This window comes from Notamacropus eugenii, chromosome 1, assembly GCF_028372415.1.
Source record: "Notamacropus eugenii isolate mMacEug1 chromosome 1, mMacEug1.pri_v2, whole genome shotgun sequence".
Classification (NCBI taxonomy): Eukaryota; Metazoa; Chordata; class Mammalia; order Diprotodontia; family Macropodidae; genus Notamacropus; species Notamacropus eugenii.
The window spans coordinates 621,822,690-621,837,730 of record NC_092872.1 but is presented as its reverse complement, the minus strand read 5'-3'; the positions used below and the strand labels follow the sequence as shown (position 1 = coordinate 621,837,730).

The 15,041-nt window shown below is 43.0% G+C and overlaps 1 protein-coding gene across 2 annotated transcripts in view; it reads left to right on the top strand.

Annotated features, from left to right (window-relative positions):
• The window catches only part of PLEKHA2 (pleckstrin homology domain containing A2), a 128,313-nt gene that overhangs the window by 19,764 nt on the left and 93,508 nt on the right, over window positions 1-15,041 (top strand). The window contains exons 1-2 of one of the 2 annotated variants that reach the window (XM_072635136.1): window positions 149-536; window positions 9,256-9,419. In XM_072635136.1, the coding sequence (XP_072491237.1) occupies window positions 9,279-9,419 (141 nt within the window). In that variant the 5' untranslated portion in view covers window positions 149-536; window positions 9,256-9,278. Of the gene's footprint in view, window positions 1-148; window positions 537-9,255; window positions 9,420-15,041 lie in introns of those variants that run through there. The other variant, XM_072635135.1, reaches the window with a different exon arrangement.

The following is a 15,041-nucleotide window of genomic DNA, read 5'->3' as shown; positions in this document are numbered from 1 at the left end:
TTCAGACTTTTTTCCAAAGGGTTTGTGGAACCTTTGGCCTTTGGGTAGTTTGGCCTTAATCACCAGGCATCATGGGAATGTGCCAGACTGCTGTGTAGAGGTTGTCCTGCACTGACTTTCTCTCATCCTTGGTGAGGAGGAGTCTAATGTGGCACCTGTAGCCCCAAGAGCTGAGGTTGTCAGAACCTGTCTAGTTTTCTCTTATATTTTTTTCCAGCTTTTTTATTGCAGAGCAGCCGCAGACCTTTCTCTCAGATCTCTGTCTCTCCACCCCTCCCCCTTCTCTACTTCCCCATCTCCTTATCTCTCTTGCTGGAAGACTCCCAGTTTCAATTCAGGGGAAGAGACTTCAGTTCCTTCTGAGCAGCAGCTGTTCCCTACTTTTGGCAGTGCCCTGGACCTGCCTCCACTTCCTTCCCTTTCCTGAGTCCCAGAGAGACCCATTCACCAGCCCCTCTTGTGCAAATTTGGACCTAGAAAAAAAATCTGCTGAAGGATGGCCTGAGAGTCCAGGGGAGCTTCAGCAGGTGCTACAGGTATCATTAAACCTGGTGATCTTACCCCCGTGCAAAGGACCCTCATTCCTCCTCTGTTGTCTTCTCCCTTTCCTTCCTCTCTTCCTCCATCTTTCTGTACCTCCTCTTCCTTCTGCTCCTTTCTCCTCTGCCTCCCCCTCCTCCTTTCCCATGTACTACTAACATTCTCTTTTGTGCCCTCTCCCTGGGGTGGTTCTGGCTTCTCTCCCCTTACTCAGTCATTTGTTCTTCTGAATCTGGTGCCAGGAGAAGTGGGGCTTGGCCTTGTTAGGGAGCTGGGCAGGGCTGATCTGTGTCTCCTCAGGGACTTTCCCAAAAGCAGCCTCCTAATACTGCAGGGCTGAATCAGAGTGGCCAGGGTTCAGCTAGAGCTAAGCATTTGTGGGATGGCCTGCACTTTGGGTAGGGATAATAATACTTCCTATTTCTATCTATCTATCCATCTATCTGTCTGTTTGTCTTTCTGTCTATCTGTCTGTGTCTGTCGGCCTGCCTGTCTGTCTGCCTATCTAGCTATATGCCCATCTGCCTATCTACCTATCTGTCTGTCTATCTATCTACCTGTCTGTCTACCTATGTCTGTCTGTCCGTCTCTCTATCTGCCCATCCATCCCTCTCTCTCTCTCTCTCTCTCTCTCTCTCTCTCTCTCTCTCTCTCATCTATCATCTATCTCCCTTTAAGGTCATAGAATCTAGGGCTGGAAGGGACATTGAGACCATATAGTCCAACTTCCTCATTTTACCAATAAAGATCCAGAGACCCAGAGAGGTTATCCATGGTTGCACAGCATGTAATTGTCTGAGCTGGGGGCCCCATTTAGTTTTCAGGACTCCAGGCCTAGCATTTGTTCCACTGTCCTACTCTGCCTTTCCAGGACTTGGCAATTGGTTGGATGGAGGTGGGCTGTGAGGCCAAAGGATACATTGATGATGGCACAGCCTGGGCTGTTGGGAGGATGATGATGCCATTAACAGACATGTTACCTGTGGGAACCATCTGGCCCCCTAGGGATTTATCTCATCACCTTATGGAGGTCATCCCTCCCAGGGCTGATTAGACTGATGGTGTGTTCTTATAGTTTCTCTGCTTGTGTTGGGTAGTCACTTACTGACTGAGAGTGAGTCAGGCTCCTTGCTTCACATTAACTTTTTTTTTTCTGCTGACTAAAAGCCCATGTGGGCCGAAGTCCTCCTGCAAAAATGAGAAGGATTGATCTCCTGGGTTGTGCTCAGGCTCTACTCAGAGAGAAATGATACCAAGTGGAGTCTGTCTCTGAAGGACTGAGCTCTCTCTGACATTATTCTAATACATCAAGAACTCTATTCGGAAGTGCCGTGAGTGCTCTGGACTTGGAGACCAGGAATTCTGTCTTAGACATTTTTTGTGTGATGTAGGGCTTAACACTTAATCTGCATCAGCCTCAGTTTCCCCTGTAAAATAGGGATACGGCCTCACGGAGCCATTGTGAGGCAGCAAGGGTGGTCCAGTGAATAGGAACACCTGGGTTGAATTCTGACCTCAGGCACTTACTAGCTGCATGACCCTGGGCAAGTCACTTAAATACTATCTGTCTCAGTTTTTCTACAGTAAAAATGGGGACAGTTAATTGCACCTGCCTCTGAGAGTTGTGAGGATCAAATGAGATAATAATTGTTAAAGCACTTAGCATGGTGACTTAGCACATAGGAGGCACTAATAAATGCTAGCCACTGTTATTGCAAAATAACATGTAAGTCACTTTGCAAGCCTTAAAGTGATATATAAATATTATCATCTAGTATTATCCAACAAATGTTAAGTGTTTAATCTGTATAAACTATAGAAAGGGGCATGCAGTGTAGAGAATGAGTCCTGTGTTCGAATGCTGCCTTTGATATCCTTAATAAAAAGATTTGTTTTGTGAGGTTTGGATTCAGTCAAAGTGCTGCACTTGAGGACCTAGAGTGACCTTGAGGCCTCCTCAGGTTCCCTACCCTCGATCTAGACTTTACGGTATGGTAAAGGTGATGTGTCCATCCATGACAGTAATTCCAGTGGAACAAACTTTGCTCATTAAAGCCTGGCATATAGTCCTGGCTTAATAAAGGCTTGTTGATAGATTGATAGATGAAGGGTAAACACAAAGTGCCATGAGAGTTTATCCTGGGGAGACATTCTTTCTGATTGGGTTGGGTTAAGGGAGTGTCAAGGAAAGCTTCATGGGGAAGTTTTCCTTGGAACTAGTTTTGAAAAGAGGGGGTTAAATTTTAACAGGAAGAGTCTGTTGAGGAAGGTTATTCAGGCATTTTTATGTACAGAGAATGTGCAGAGTAAGGGTACTGAGGTATTAAAGAAAATGTGGGCTAATTAAGTCATGGGATGATAAACAGGCTAGCTTAAATGGATCCTGAAGAGGAATAACACTAGGGAAGCCTGCATGGGTGGATTGGAACCAGATTATAGAAAGCTCTGAATGCCAGGCTGAGGAATTTGGCTTTTATTTCACAGGGAATCGGGGAGTCATTGAAGCTTCTAGGATAGGAGAATAACACCAGCATGAGAAAATATGAGGAAAGAGTGCTACATTTAGAATTAGGAGATTTGGGTTTAAATCTGAGCCCTATTATTCAGTAACATGTGACCAGGGCCCTGGATTAGAGGATGCCTAAGCTTCTTTCTAGCTCTAAATTCTTTGATGAAACATATCTATTTTAGAGACAGAAAGGGGGAAGGTGATGGCTTTTTCCCACCTTCACCTGAATTAATGAATTAGTCTCCTAAGGAAACTACATAGGAGTGAGGTTTGTAGGATCAGCTCTCCCACCTTTCTTCCCCTCTCCTTGAGGAAAGCTCTATTTCCCTTATCAGAGGGGTTCTAGACCTCTACCTTGGAGTGACTTAGGGAAGGAAGAAGGAGGAAAAGATATTTGAGAGGAAAGTTAATAATCTTAGTTTTGGATACATTGAGTGTAAGTGTTTGGGACTAGAGGAATGAATGTCCAGCTTGAATTGACCTGATGACAGTTGGAAATATGGTCAGGAACTCTAGAGAGACGTAGGAGCTTAAAATAAAGATTTTGGAGTTACTTGCATAGAGGAAAAGTTGTAAAAGTGGGTAAGATCAAAAAGGGTGAGGGTACAGAAGGAAAAGAGATTTAGGGTACACTTAAGTTAAGGTGGCAACTAGTTGGCACAATGGATAGTAAATGGATAATAAAAATAATTGTAAGTCAGGAAGACTCATCTACCCAAGTTAAAATCTTTCCTTAGACACTTACTAGCTGTGTGATCCTGGGCAAGTCACTTAACCCTATTTGCCTTGGTTTCTTCATCTGTAATAAGAGCTGGAGAAGGAAATGATAAACCACTCCAGTATCTTTGCCAAGAAAATTCCATAATATGACTGAAAATGACTGAGCAACAACAATAAGGTAAGGAGATGAGAGGAGAAAGAGGAATCAATAAAGGAAATGGAAGCCGGGGTCACCACAGTATAGATGAAGCAAGGGAGGACAGTATAATAGCATAATAGAAGCCAGGCTAAATACAGGACTTTGCTAGCACCTCAAGTTCAATGAGTCCCAAGCCAAACTCATTATCTTTATCCCTCCAACTTGCAGCTGCTTTTGACTTCACTATTTCTGTCAGGGGGACCACTATTTTTTCACAGCTTTCTGTATTTGAAACCTTGGTGTTACCTTTGATTTTTCCCATACACACTTCTTGTATCTCATTAGTCACTAACTTTTGACAACGTTACCTCTGAAATACCTCTGTATGCTCTATGCTGCCACCAAACTGGGCTACTTGCCATTCCCCGTACACATACCTCATACATTTCTGCTTCCATACTTTTGCTTTTCCCAATGGGAGCTGGCAATAGAACTGGGATTTAAAGGATACACTAGAATTCAACAGAAATTCCTCCCCTGGAACCATCCTCCCCAAACTATCTCCACCCTACTTTGAATTCCTACCTATTCTTTAAATCCTAATTCAAATGCCATTTACCACAGGAGCCTTTCTCTGCTCTTCCCCTCCTGTACACTCCCATCAATAATGAATGTCCCCTTAGGATCAAATGAGATAATATTCTAATATCTGTAAAGCACTTAACACTGTATCTGAATTTGGTGTATTATTATTTATCCATATTTATGGTACCCAGTAGACTATAATCACAAGGAGGGACTATGTCTTATTTAAATTTTGCATCTTCTCCAGTGCCTAGCACAGTGATGAAAGAATGAATAGTAGATGCTTAATAAGGATTCATTGAATCAAGGATGAAGTGACCTGGACACCATACTCAGGACAGATGCTAGTTCCTATATTAATCCTTTCTTAATCCCCAGTTGTTAGTACCTATCCCTCCTCCCCCCCACCCCCCCTTACACCAGTGATGCTTTCTATTTATTTATGTATGTATGGTTGTGTTTCCATGAAAGCTTCTTGAGGGCAGAAACTATTTGGGGATTTTATCATTGTATCCCTGATGCCTAGGACAGAGCCATGTCCATAATATGTGTTTAATAAAAGCTTGTTGAATTGAAATCAAAGGCCATTGGACTTAGCAATAAGGTCACTGTTGTCTTCAGAGAAGTTTAGTGGAATGGTAGGACTAGAAGCCAGATTTTAAGGACTTAAGGAGTAGGTGGTATTGAAACCATGTCACCTTACATGGGTGGCCCAGGCGCCTGGATGCAACAAAAGGGGACCACCCTTGGCCCAGATGTAGTTGCCAAGGACTGCTTAGGCAAGGTGATAGCTCTGTCCTCTTGATAATAGAGCAAGCAGCCCCACTGCTTGCTGGTTATTATTATACTACCTCCCCCCTTTCCCCCAGCCAGCTCTCCAAGGGTTTTTTCAGAGGGTACAACTAGGGGGGAGTAGATCAAGAGTTTGCCTTTGTAGGCTCTAGCTAGCTGAGGAATCCTACTCTGCAGTGATTGGTAGTTTGGTCCTTCATTCCTTACAATGTAATCATGTATGCCTACCTGAAAGGTGCTTGTCACTGAGAGTGTCTTACCTTCTCTGTGCCCTGGAGAGTGATGTTCCCATGGAGGGATTTCCACTGCTCTTCGTGTGCTTTGGGAAGCTGGAGGTAATTGGGTGCTGATCCTGGACTAATTGAGCTACCATTGAGGTTCATGAGCTGTTCTATTCTTAGATTTCTGTCTGAACTACACTGTTCTGACAGCCTGTGTTACTCATCAGAAGAAAGAACAAAATGGTGTGGGGGCGGGAGATATTGCTTCAGAGAAGATGAGGAAGTGAAGGTATCACCTGTATATTGGGTATTCTTTTCTTTTAAAAAGTATAGGAATGAAGGGGAGGCAAGAAAGGGCACCATGGTTGGGGAGTGTTTTGTTTTGGATTTGTAGGAGAGAGGAAGTCTGAGCATTATTTTAGGCAAAAGGGAAGGAGCCAATGGATAAGAAGAAATGGAAGATTCAAGAGAGAGAAAGATTCCAACAAGAATCTTGCTGGAATCAGTAAGGTTCCAGATGGGTTAGGAAGGGATAGAATCCAAGCCTAGGTGGAAGGATACCATTTTAGCCTTGGCAAGGAGATGAACATCTCTTCTACTGACAGGAAAGAGGAGAGTGGGTACAGACACTGTAGTGTTTAGGTCATAAGGAAGGGAACTGAGAAATGTATGTCTAAGTCACAGAAAAGTAAGAGATGAGATTATTATTATCAACTATTCATTGAATGGGTGTATCTCACGCAAAGTAAGAATGTGATAAGACTTTAGACTAAAATGGTCAGGGTTGCACATTGCATCCTGGGCCATCTCCAGTTGTCCTGATGAATATCTGGTCACAGGATCCAGATGGCTCAGGAGAAGAAAGTGAGGTTGGTGACCTTGCATAGCCCTCCCTCACTTAAATCAAAGTCAACTGCAAGTCATGTCATCATCTTGATGTCATGGTCCTCTTTGAGAATGAAGGACAAACACAACAACCTGGGCAATGATTAGACAATGAATTAACTAATTCACTGCTAAGCAGGAGAGAGTGAAACAGAGAGACAGAGAAGGGGAGACAGAGACAGCTAGAGAAATTGAAAGGAAAAAAGCTATAGTCTGATTTCATGGACTTTGAGGAAGAAGAGTTTTGATGAAAGAAAAGCGGTAATGTCAGCGGAGGAGCAAAAGGCATGTGGATGCCCTGTAACTTAGAGGATATAGGAGAAATAACTTATACTGGAGAGAATTTTAAGGAATGGAGTATTAGGGCAAAATCAGATTTCATTTTATTCAAGAATATTGGAAAAGTTAGAAGATGTAAGCAAATTTGTTTATGTAAAGAAAGAAGAAGATTATAATAGCATTTTATAGGATAGTAGAAAATGAGGAACAAAGAAGGTGTCTGTCAATTGGAAAAATCTGAAAAAACTGAGATATGTGAATTTTTTAGGTTATTGTGCCATAAGAAATGGTGATCAGAGAGTCATAGATTAAGAGGTGGAAGGGACTTAAAGCCCATGTAGACCATCTTCCTCATTTTACAGGGAAAGAAACTGAGGTCCACCAATGTGTAGTGACTTGCCCAAGCTCACTCCAGTAGTAAGTTTTAGAGGTAAGATCTTAATCCAGGTCCTCTGACTCCAGAGCCAGATCTCTTTGTACTGTACCATGTGAGGAATTCAAAGAAATATAGGAAGTCTTCTATGAGCTGCAGTAAAATAAAATAAGCAGAACTAAGAGAACAATATACACAATGACCGCAATAATGTAAAGACAAAGAACACCCAAACAAGCAGAAGGCTGTGTGTGTGTGTGTGTGTGTGTGTGTGTGTGTGTGTGTGTGTGCGTGTGTGTGTACTATAACGACCAATCTTGGTCCTGGAGAAGAGTTGTTGCAATATACTTCCTCCCTTTTCTTGGAGAGTTGGGGGACTATGGGTGTGGAACATTGTGTACACTCTCATGTACAGGCACTGTGTCATTTCACTGGCTTTCCTTCACTGGTTTTCTTTATTGCAAGGGAAGGCTCACTTTATGGGGAGGTCTCACTGGAAATGATTATGATGTAAAAACAAGAAGCAACAATAAAAGTTTTTAAAAAGGGGGTTTCGAAGGGCTCTTAAGAGGAGTTTGTTAGAAGCGCTGGCAGGGGAAGTGGGAGTAGAGGAAGAAGTGTGTAGAGATAACAGTCTGGGAGGAGGTGATAAGGATAAGTAGTTTGTTTGCAGGAAAATGGAGTGACAGAGAATGGGGAACCTGAAGGTCCCAATCTTCTGGTTGGCTGGTCCAACCTCCTCATTTTGCAGATGAGGAAACTGAGACCAAGAGATTAAGAGATTTGCCTGTAGTTGCATAGAAAAGGAGTCCTGTGATAGGGGAGAGGCCAGTAGAAGTCATAGTTCCAATGTTCCAGGTAGAATGTTGTTCAAGTACAGCAGAATGTCCCAGATGGCATCTTAGGTCTGGACCAACTCAGTTTTTCTGGCAGGGTGAGAAGAGGAAGGCTTAGAAACTTGCCCCCTGCACATCTCACCCCAGGATGGGTGATGAGGTGGGCCTCCTCTTTTGACTAATTCAGAACATCATTACTGTGATTCTGGGTCTAGAATGGGGTTTCTGGTAACATAATTAGACTATTTAGATCTAGAAAGGACCTTCAGTCCCTTAACAAATATTAAATGCCTACTATATGCCATGCACTGGGCTAGGTATTGGGGATACAAGGAAAAGCAATGAAAATCCCTTCTCAAAATGAACTTAAATTCTAATGTACAATAAGGACATTTGAAATATATGGAACATATTTTATGTAATACATATTTATGTATATGAGTACATATATATATATATATACAAATAGCATAAAAACAAAATTAATAAATACAAATACATACAAAATAGTTAAATAAGGAGTATGGCCAGTATAAAGACAGGAGATGGAGGATCATTTGTGGAAGAGAGAGGGAAGAAAAGACAAGAGGCTTGTTTGACTAGGCTGCAGATTTCATAAGGTGAAATGATGTACAATAAGACTGGAAAGATATTCCAACTTTTTCATTTTGCAGGTGAGGAAACTGATGCTGCAGATAAGTGACATGTCCAAAGTCACACAGTTAGCTAGTAAGTGTTGGAGAGAGGTTTTGAATTCAGATCTCCTGATTCCAAGTTCAGGTCCAACACTCCTTCCACTAATCCTATGCTTGCTGTAAACTATTCTTCCAAAGGAACAAAAATATGGTTGTCCTTCTTTCTTATCGAAGTAAAGCAGAGGAGAAGGCCATACTACTCCAGAATAGTATGGCATGGTGAGGTATAGTATAGAAGGAATATAATATAGGATAGTTATTTGGATTGGGGCTTTCTGGTAATCTCTCTCCTGTTCAGATAAGAACTTTCTTGGGTGGAGGTACTACTAGTAAGGGTGCACTGGTAGAGGGAAGTAGAACTCGGGAATGCATGCTTGCCATGTGGTCCCAAGGATTTGATTTTGTATTACTATCTTCTTTTTGGAGAAGGGATTGCCCTGCTCAATGACCCTGATATAGATTTGTACAAGTTTTTCTGGTCACTGAAGCTGATGATGGGGATCCCTCAGGGTGGAGGTAGATCTGTGGGAGCTGGCTGAGGAGGAGACTTTGATACCTTGGAAAAGAAAGTTATTGAGGACCCTAGTTATACTCCTCTCTAGCCTTGAGCCAAATCCTAGAGAGGTTCCTAAATAATTTCCTAACGAGGTTGTCCTTCCTCAATGTTCCTCTGTCTTGCAGGGTGATGTGAGCAGAGCACAGGAATGCCTTATGTGGATCGGCAGAATCGAATTTGCGGGTTCTTGGATATCGAGGACAATGAGACCAGTGGCAAGTTCCTACGGAGATACTTTATCCTGGACACCCAGGCTAACTGCCTCCTCTGGTACATGGACAATCCTCAGGTGAGATGAGACATGAGCCTGTGGCTAACCTTATCACCTTTATCTGGTTGATCCATTATCAGCATGGAAGGTTGGGGCAGCTAGGTGGTGCAGTGGATAGAGCACCAGTGCAGGAGTTAGGAGGACCTGAGTTCAAATCTCACCTCAGACACTTGACACTCACTAGCTATGTGACCTTGGGCAATCGCTTAACACCAATTGCCTCATCCTGGGTCATCTCCAGTCATCCTGATGAATATCTGGTCACTGGATTCAGATGACTCTGGAGGAGAAGTGAGGATGGTGACCTGCACAGCCCTTCCTCACTCAAAACAAAGTCACGTGCAAGTCATGTCATCATTTCTCTGATGGCATGGTCTTCTTTGGCAACCTAAGGATGAACACATGCACAGCATGGAAGGTAAAACACTTGAGTCATTCCTCCCCCTCTCCCCATGGGGAAAATATCACAGAAATATAGAATGGAAGGGATCTGAATGGTCAGTCTACCCTTTATCCAAAGCTGGAACTCAATTTATAACATCCTTGGCAAGTGGTCATTTACCTTTCCTTTTGAAAACTTTCAGTGACAGGACATTCATTACTTCCTGAGGCAGCTAATTCACTTTTGGACAGCTCTTATATTAGGAAGTTTTCTCCTCATAGCAAACCAGAGTCTGTTTCCGTGTATGTAGCTTCTTCCCAACAGTCCCAGTTCTGCCCTTCTGGGGCCAAGCAAAGTGAAGTCTTATCCCTTTTTCCCATGGCAGCTCTTCAGGGAGTTAACATGTCTGCCAGTCTTCTCTTTTCCAGGTTAAAATATCCCTACCGCCCTTTATATGACATGACTGTATCCCCCAACTATCCTGCTTGCCTGACTCTAAATGCTCTCAAGCTTGTTATTTTCCCCAACTTTGGACTTCTGTAGAAAGGCTGCTCATCTGTTGGAATGGTGAGGTAGAACTGTGGGATGCACAGGGTTAATGGCAGTTGTTAGGAGCCTCTGAGTTTCATGGGGACCAGGTAGGGAGGCTTATGCTGCTTCTGGCAAGCCTGTTGCCCACAACTATGATTCAACAAACGAGAGCCCTAAACAAAAAGTCACGTACCAGAGAGTTCTACAGAATAGAGGAACAAAGGGATAGGATGGTTAGATGCCAGGACTCAGCTAGACAGGCCAAGTACAGAGTCAGCACTGTCAGAAGAGAGTGAGATCATACTACCGAGAACAAACCAGGTGAAGAGAGCAGTGTGGTACGGGAGGAAAGAAAGAGGTATTTGTCAAGCTCCTTCTATGCACCAGGCACTGTGGAAAGTGCTTTACAAACGTTATTTCATTTGATCCACATAACCTTGGGGGTAGGTGCTATTATTATCCTCATTTTACAGTGGAGGAAATGGAGGCAGACAAAGGTTAAGTGACTGCTCAAGGTCACCCAGCTAGTGTCTGAGACTGAATTGGAACTTCCTGACTCCAGGGCCAGCACTCTGTTTGTCTCTACTACTTGCTACCTTTGGGAAGTTAGCGTCCTAATCTTAGTTTTCCCCTTTGTAAAATGAGATAGTTTATATATAGTTTTTAATATATATTTTCAGTTAAGAAGCATTTGTTTATTCCTCTCATCTCTCCCCTCCCTTGGGGGAAGAAAGGACAAACAAAACCCTTGTAGCACATACAAATACCCAAACAAAACAAGTTCCTGCATTGACCACATCCAAAAGGCGGGTCTCGTTCTGCCCAGTTAGTCTATCACTCTTTGGTCAGGAGGCGGGTAGCCTTCTTTTTCCTTGGTCCTTTGGAATCACGGTTGGATCAGAGAGTTTTTAAGGTTGGTGCCAGCTAGACCTCTAAAAACTAATACAGAGCAAAGTGAGCAGAACTGGGACAATTTATATGATTACAGCAGCATTTTAGAGGAAAAACAACCTTGAAAGACTTTAGAACTCTGATCAGTGTGATGATAAGCCATGACTCCAGAGGGCCAAATTAAAAACAGAGAGGTCAGAGACTTAAAATAGAGTGAGAGACATACATTTGGGGAGTGGTCAATGTAGGAACTTGTTTTGCTGAGTTTGCGTGCTTATTGTAAGGGCTTTCTTTTTCTTTCTTTCATTTTTCTTTTTTCTTCCTTCTTTTCTCTTTCCTTCCTTCCTTCGAAAAAATCAGTTCTTACTCTCAAAGAGTCCTCAGTTTAACGGGGGAGACAACATGCAAATAGCTATAAATAGGATAAATTGAAAATAACCCACAGAAGGAAGGCACTGGAATTAAACTGAAAGGGTTCAGACCAGACTTTCCATGAAAGGCAGGATTTTAGCTATGACTTGAAGAAAGTCAGGGTGCAGAGATGAGGAGGGAGAACCTTCCAAGTCTGAGGGACAGCCAGAGAAAAGACTGGCCCCACGTGTTGTTCCTATAGACTAGTAGGGAAGAGGCATGATCACAGACCAGCAGTCAAGTGGTAGGACTAAGAAAGATTCAAATGCCAATGAGGCTGTGGAAAGCACTGCCTTTGGGCAGGTGGATGGAGCCTGGACCTAATCCCTTTATAGGTTCTTAAAGGGCTAATGGCCCTACAGCTTCCATATTTGAAGCTCTCTCAACCCTGGGGAACTGGTGCCTTTCCTCACATTGAGTACTTTAGCCAATGTTAAGCATCAGGCTAGCTGGGCCAGATCTCACCTTCAGGGCAGGGACAGTTTCCACATAGTTTTTGTTGATGTGGTTCTGGCCCTGTAGCCTCACCTGCTCTTCCAGTCTGGGGCCTCTCCCAGCAGAGACAGTGACCTGGTTCCCTGAAGTGGACAAATGTTAGTTTTGAGAACCATAGTCTGCTAGGTCTGGATGGGACCTTAGCACATGGGACCTGAGGAATGCCAGCCAGCCAGACCCCCTTATTTTTCACAGGGAGAGACTGAGGCCCAGAGAAACCTACTTGCTCAAGGTCATACAGCTAAAAATAAGAGGGAGGTGATTGTATCTGAAATGGGTTTCTCAGAGGAGAGGAAAGGCAAGCTTTGCCCTTTATCTCTGTATCCAGAAGTCTCCAGCATCAATATTGCTCTGAGAAATAGTTGCCCAAATTGAGTTAGACTCAGAAGAATCTCTTTTTAGTAGCATGGGGTCTTTTAACCTATTCCTGGGTGGTGGGAAAGGGAGGGAGGCCAGAAGGGGACATGGCTACAGGGAGGGTGGAAGAGTAACCCTGAAAACTGATTTGACCTTTGACCAGGGAGGTCACAGCTGTGTTTGGGGGTCCTGGGATCTGGCTATGATTCAGAAGCTTGCAGGAGAAGGAAGCCAGAGCGTTGAGTGATAGCTTATACATTATGTGCAGCCATGGGAAAAAGACATGTGTGAGTCACTGCTGATGACCCTCTGGGGCCTAGCTTCTCTATACTTAGTCTTTGTATTTCAGATTTGATAACTGATTAAAGCAGCTGCTGAATGCCTTCTTTAAGGGCTGGGCTCTCAGCATAACTTGAATTTAAGAACAAAGTATTTTTGAATCCCCCATTTTCCCTACGTTCCGCAAAGCTACCTCAATTTTCCTCCAGATTAAAACATGGAAGCATGCATAGGAGAAACCCTTGAATGCCTTAAAAATTCTCTTATAAACTCCCTAGGCAAATAGGCGATGCATTAGATAGAGTGCTGGAACTGGAGTCTGGAAGATCTGAGTTAAAATCCAGCCCCAGACTTGCTTAGCTGGGCAAGTCTCTTAACCTCTGTCTTGGTTTCCTTCACTGTAAAGTCAGGATAATAATAGCACCTTTCTCTCAGGGTTGCCTTGAGGATTGAATGAGACAGTATTTGCAAAAAGTGCTTTGCACAGTGCTTGGCATATAGTAAATGTGTGATAAGTGCCCATTCCCCCCCTTCTATCCCTTCCCCTCATCTGCACCTTTGTCTTGGCCCCACCCTACATAACCACTTATGGGTAATGGTTGGTGATTCAACAGATGCTGTGGTATATGGCCTGTGGCCTGTAGAAACAGAGGTGCCTCTGGTGTTTTCCTGTGGAACATGAGACGGCAGCTAGGAACTTGTCATGGTGTGCTGTGATAAAGGGGGTAGGGAGTTCTCAAGCCTGCTGTATGTAGCAAGAGCTTAGCTTGGGCTTCCTGCCACTTGGACCAGAGAGGGAACATTTTGAAGCCATCTTCTCTAAGAACCAAAGCCTTGTTTTGGTGTGATGACCTTTTGTTCTTCTTCAGTTTCCTTTAACCAAATGAATGATAGCCAAACCTGATGTGTTCCCATTACAACCACTCCTATGTGCACTACCTTAGAGGGTGGGGTTAGGAGAGCCTTCCTAAACTCCTCTGTACAAGGAGATACTTAGTGTTATTTGCATATCTTTCCCTCGTCTTTTCCCTTAAAATCTCTCAGGCAGTGATTTAGAGCTTGGGAGAGACCTCTGAGGCCACTGTGCCCATCTCCTTTATTTTAAAAATTGAGGCTTAAGGAGTTGAAATAAATGCCCAGGGTCAAACAACAGTAAATACTCCAGGTAGAATTTAACTTCAGAGTTAGAAGCGTCATTTATTTCTCTTAGTTATTCTTTTGATGTGTCATTCATTCAGAAAGGTTTACTCATCTACAGGACAAAGCTGATTATTCGCTAAAGCAGTGGTCTTCAATCTTTTTTTTTTTTTTTTTTTTACTTCATCAGTAAGAATGTTGTCGCTTGTCCATGAGAAGACCTTGAGTCGAGAAGATGATTCCTTGACTTGCAAGTGAATTGGATTTAAGTGAGGGAGGGCTTGTACAAGGTTACCAGCCTTACTTTCTCCTCCTGAGTCATCTGGATCCAGAGGCCAGATATATAGATCAGGAGGATTGGAGATGGCCCCCTCATCAGTAAGAATGTTTAGTATGAACACCCTCCCAGCCATATTTCTTTTTTTTTTAATTCAATTTTATTTTATTTTCAGTTCCCAATTCTTTCCCCCTCACCTTCCCCTCCCCACCCATTGAAAAAGTAAGAAAAACAAAACCTGGTACAAACATGCATAATGCTATTTTTAGTAATACTCCCCTACTCCTCTCCCCTCATTGGGGAAATCAGCTTAGTCAGGCATGAATCTGAAACTGTATTGGAAGATGCCTTAGAAATTATCTAGTTCAACTTGTGCCTGAGCAGGATTATCCTCTACTAGGTCTCTGAAAAGTTGTAACCTTGCTTGTGCTGGAAGACTCCAGTGATGGTAGTGCACTGCCTCAGTTAGCTCATTTGACATTTTTCCCCCATTACAAACATATATAGTAAATCAAAACAAATTTCCATATTGGCCATGTCCAAAAAATATTTGCCCCATTCTGCATTTTGAGCCCTTCACCTCTTTAATAGGAGGTGCATTTTTCTTCATCAGTTTTCTGAAATCCTGATTGATCATTATGCTGATAAGAATTCAGTACGATAGTATACTATAACTTGTTTAGTCATTCCCCAAATTATGAGTGCTTTCTTAGATACCCCTTCTTTGCCATTTCCAAAAGGGCTGGAAATATTTTTGTACACCTCTAAAGTTTGCTTTGCTTAAGACTTTTAACTTTTCCCATTGTTGAGTAGTCATTTTTCAGTCGTGTTTGACTCTCTGGGACCCCATCTAGGCTTTTCTTGGTAGAAATGCTGGAGT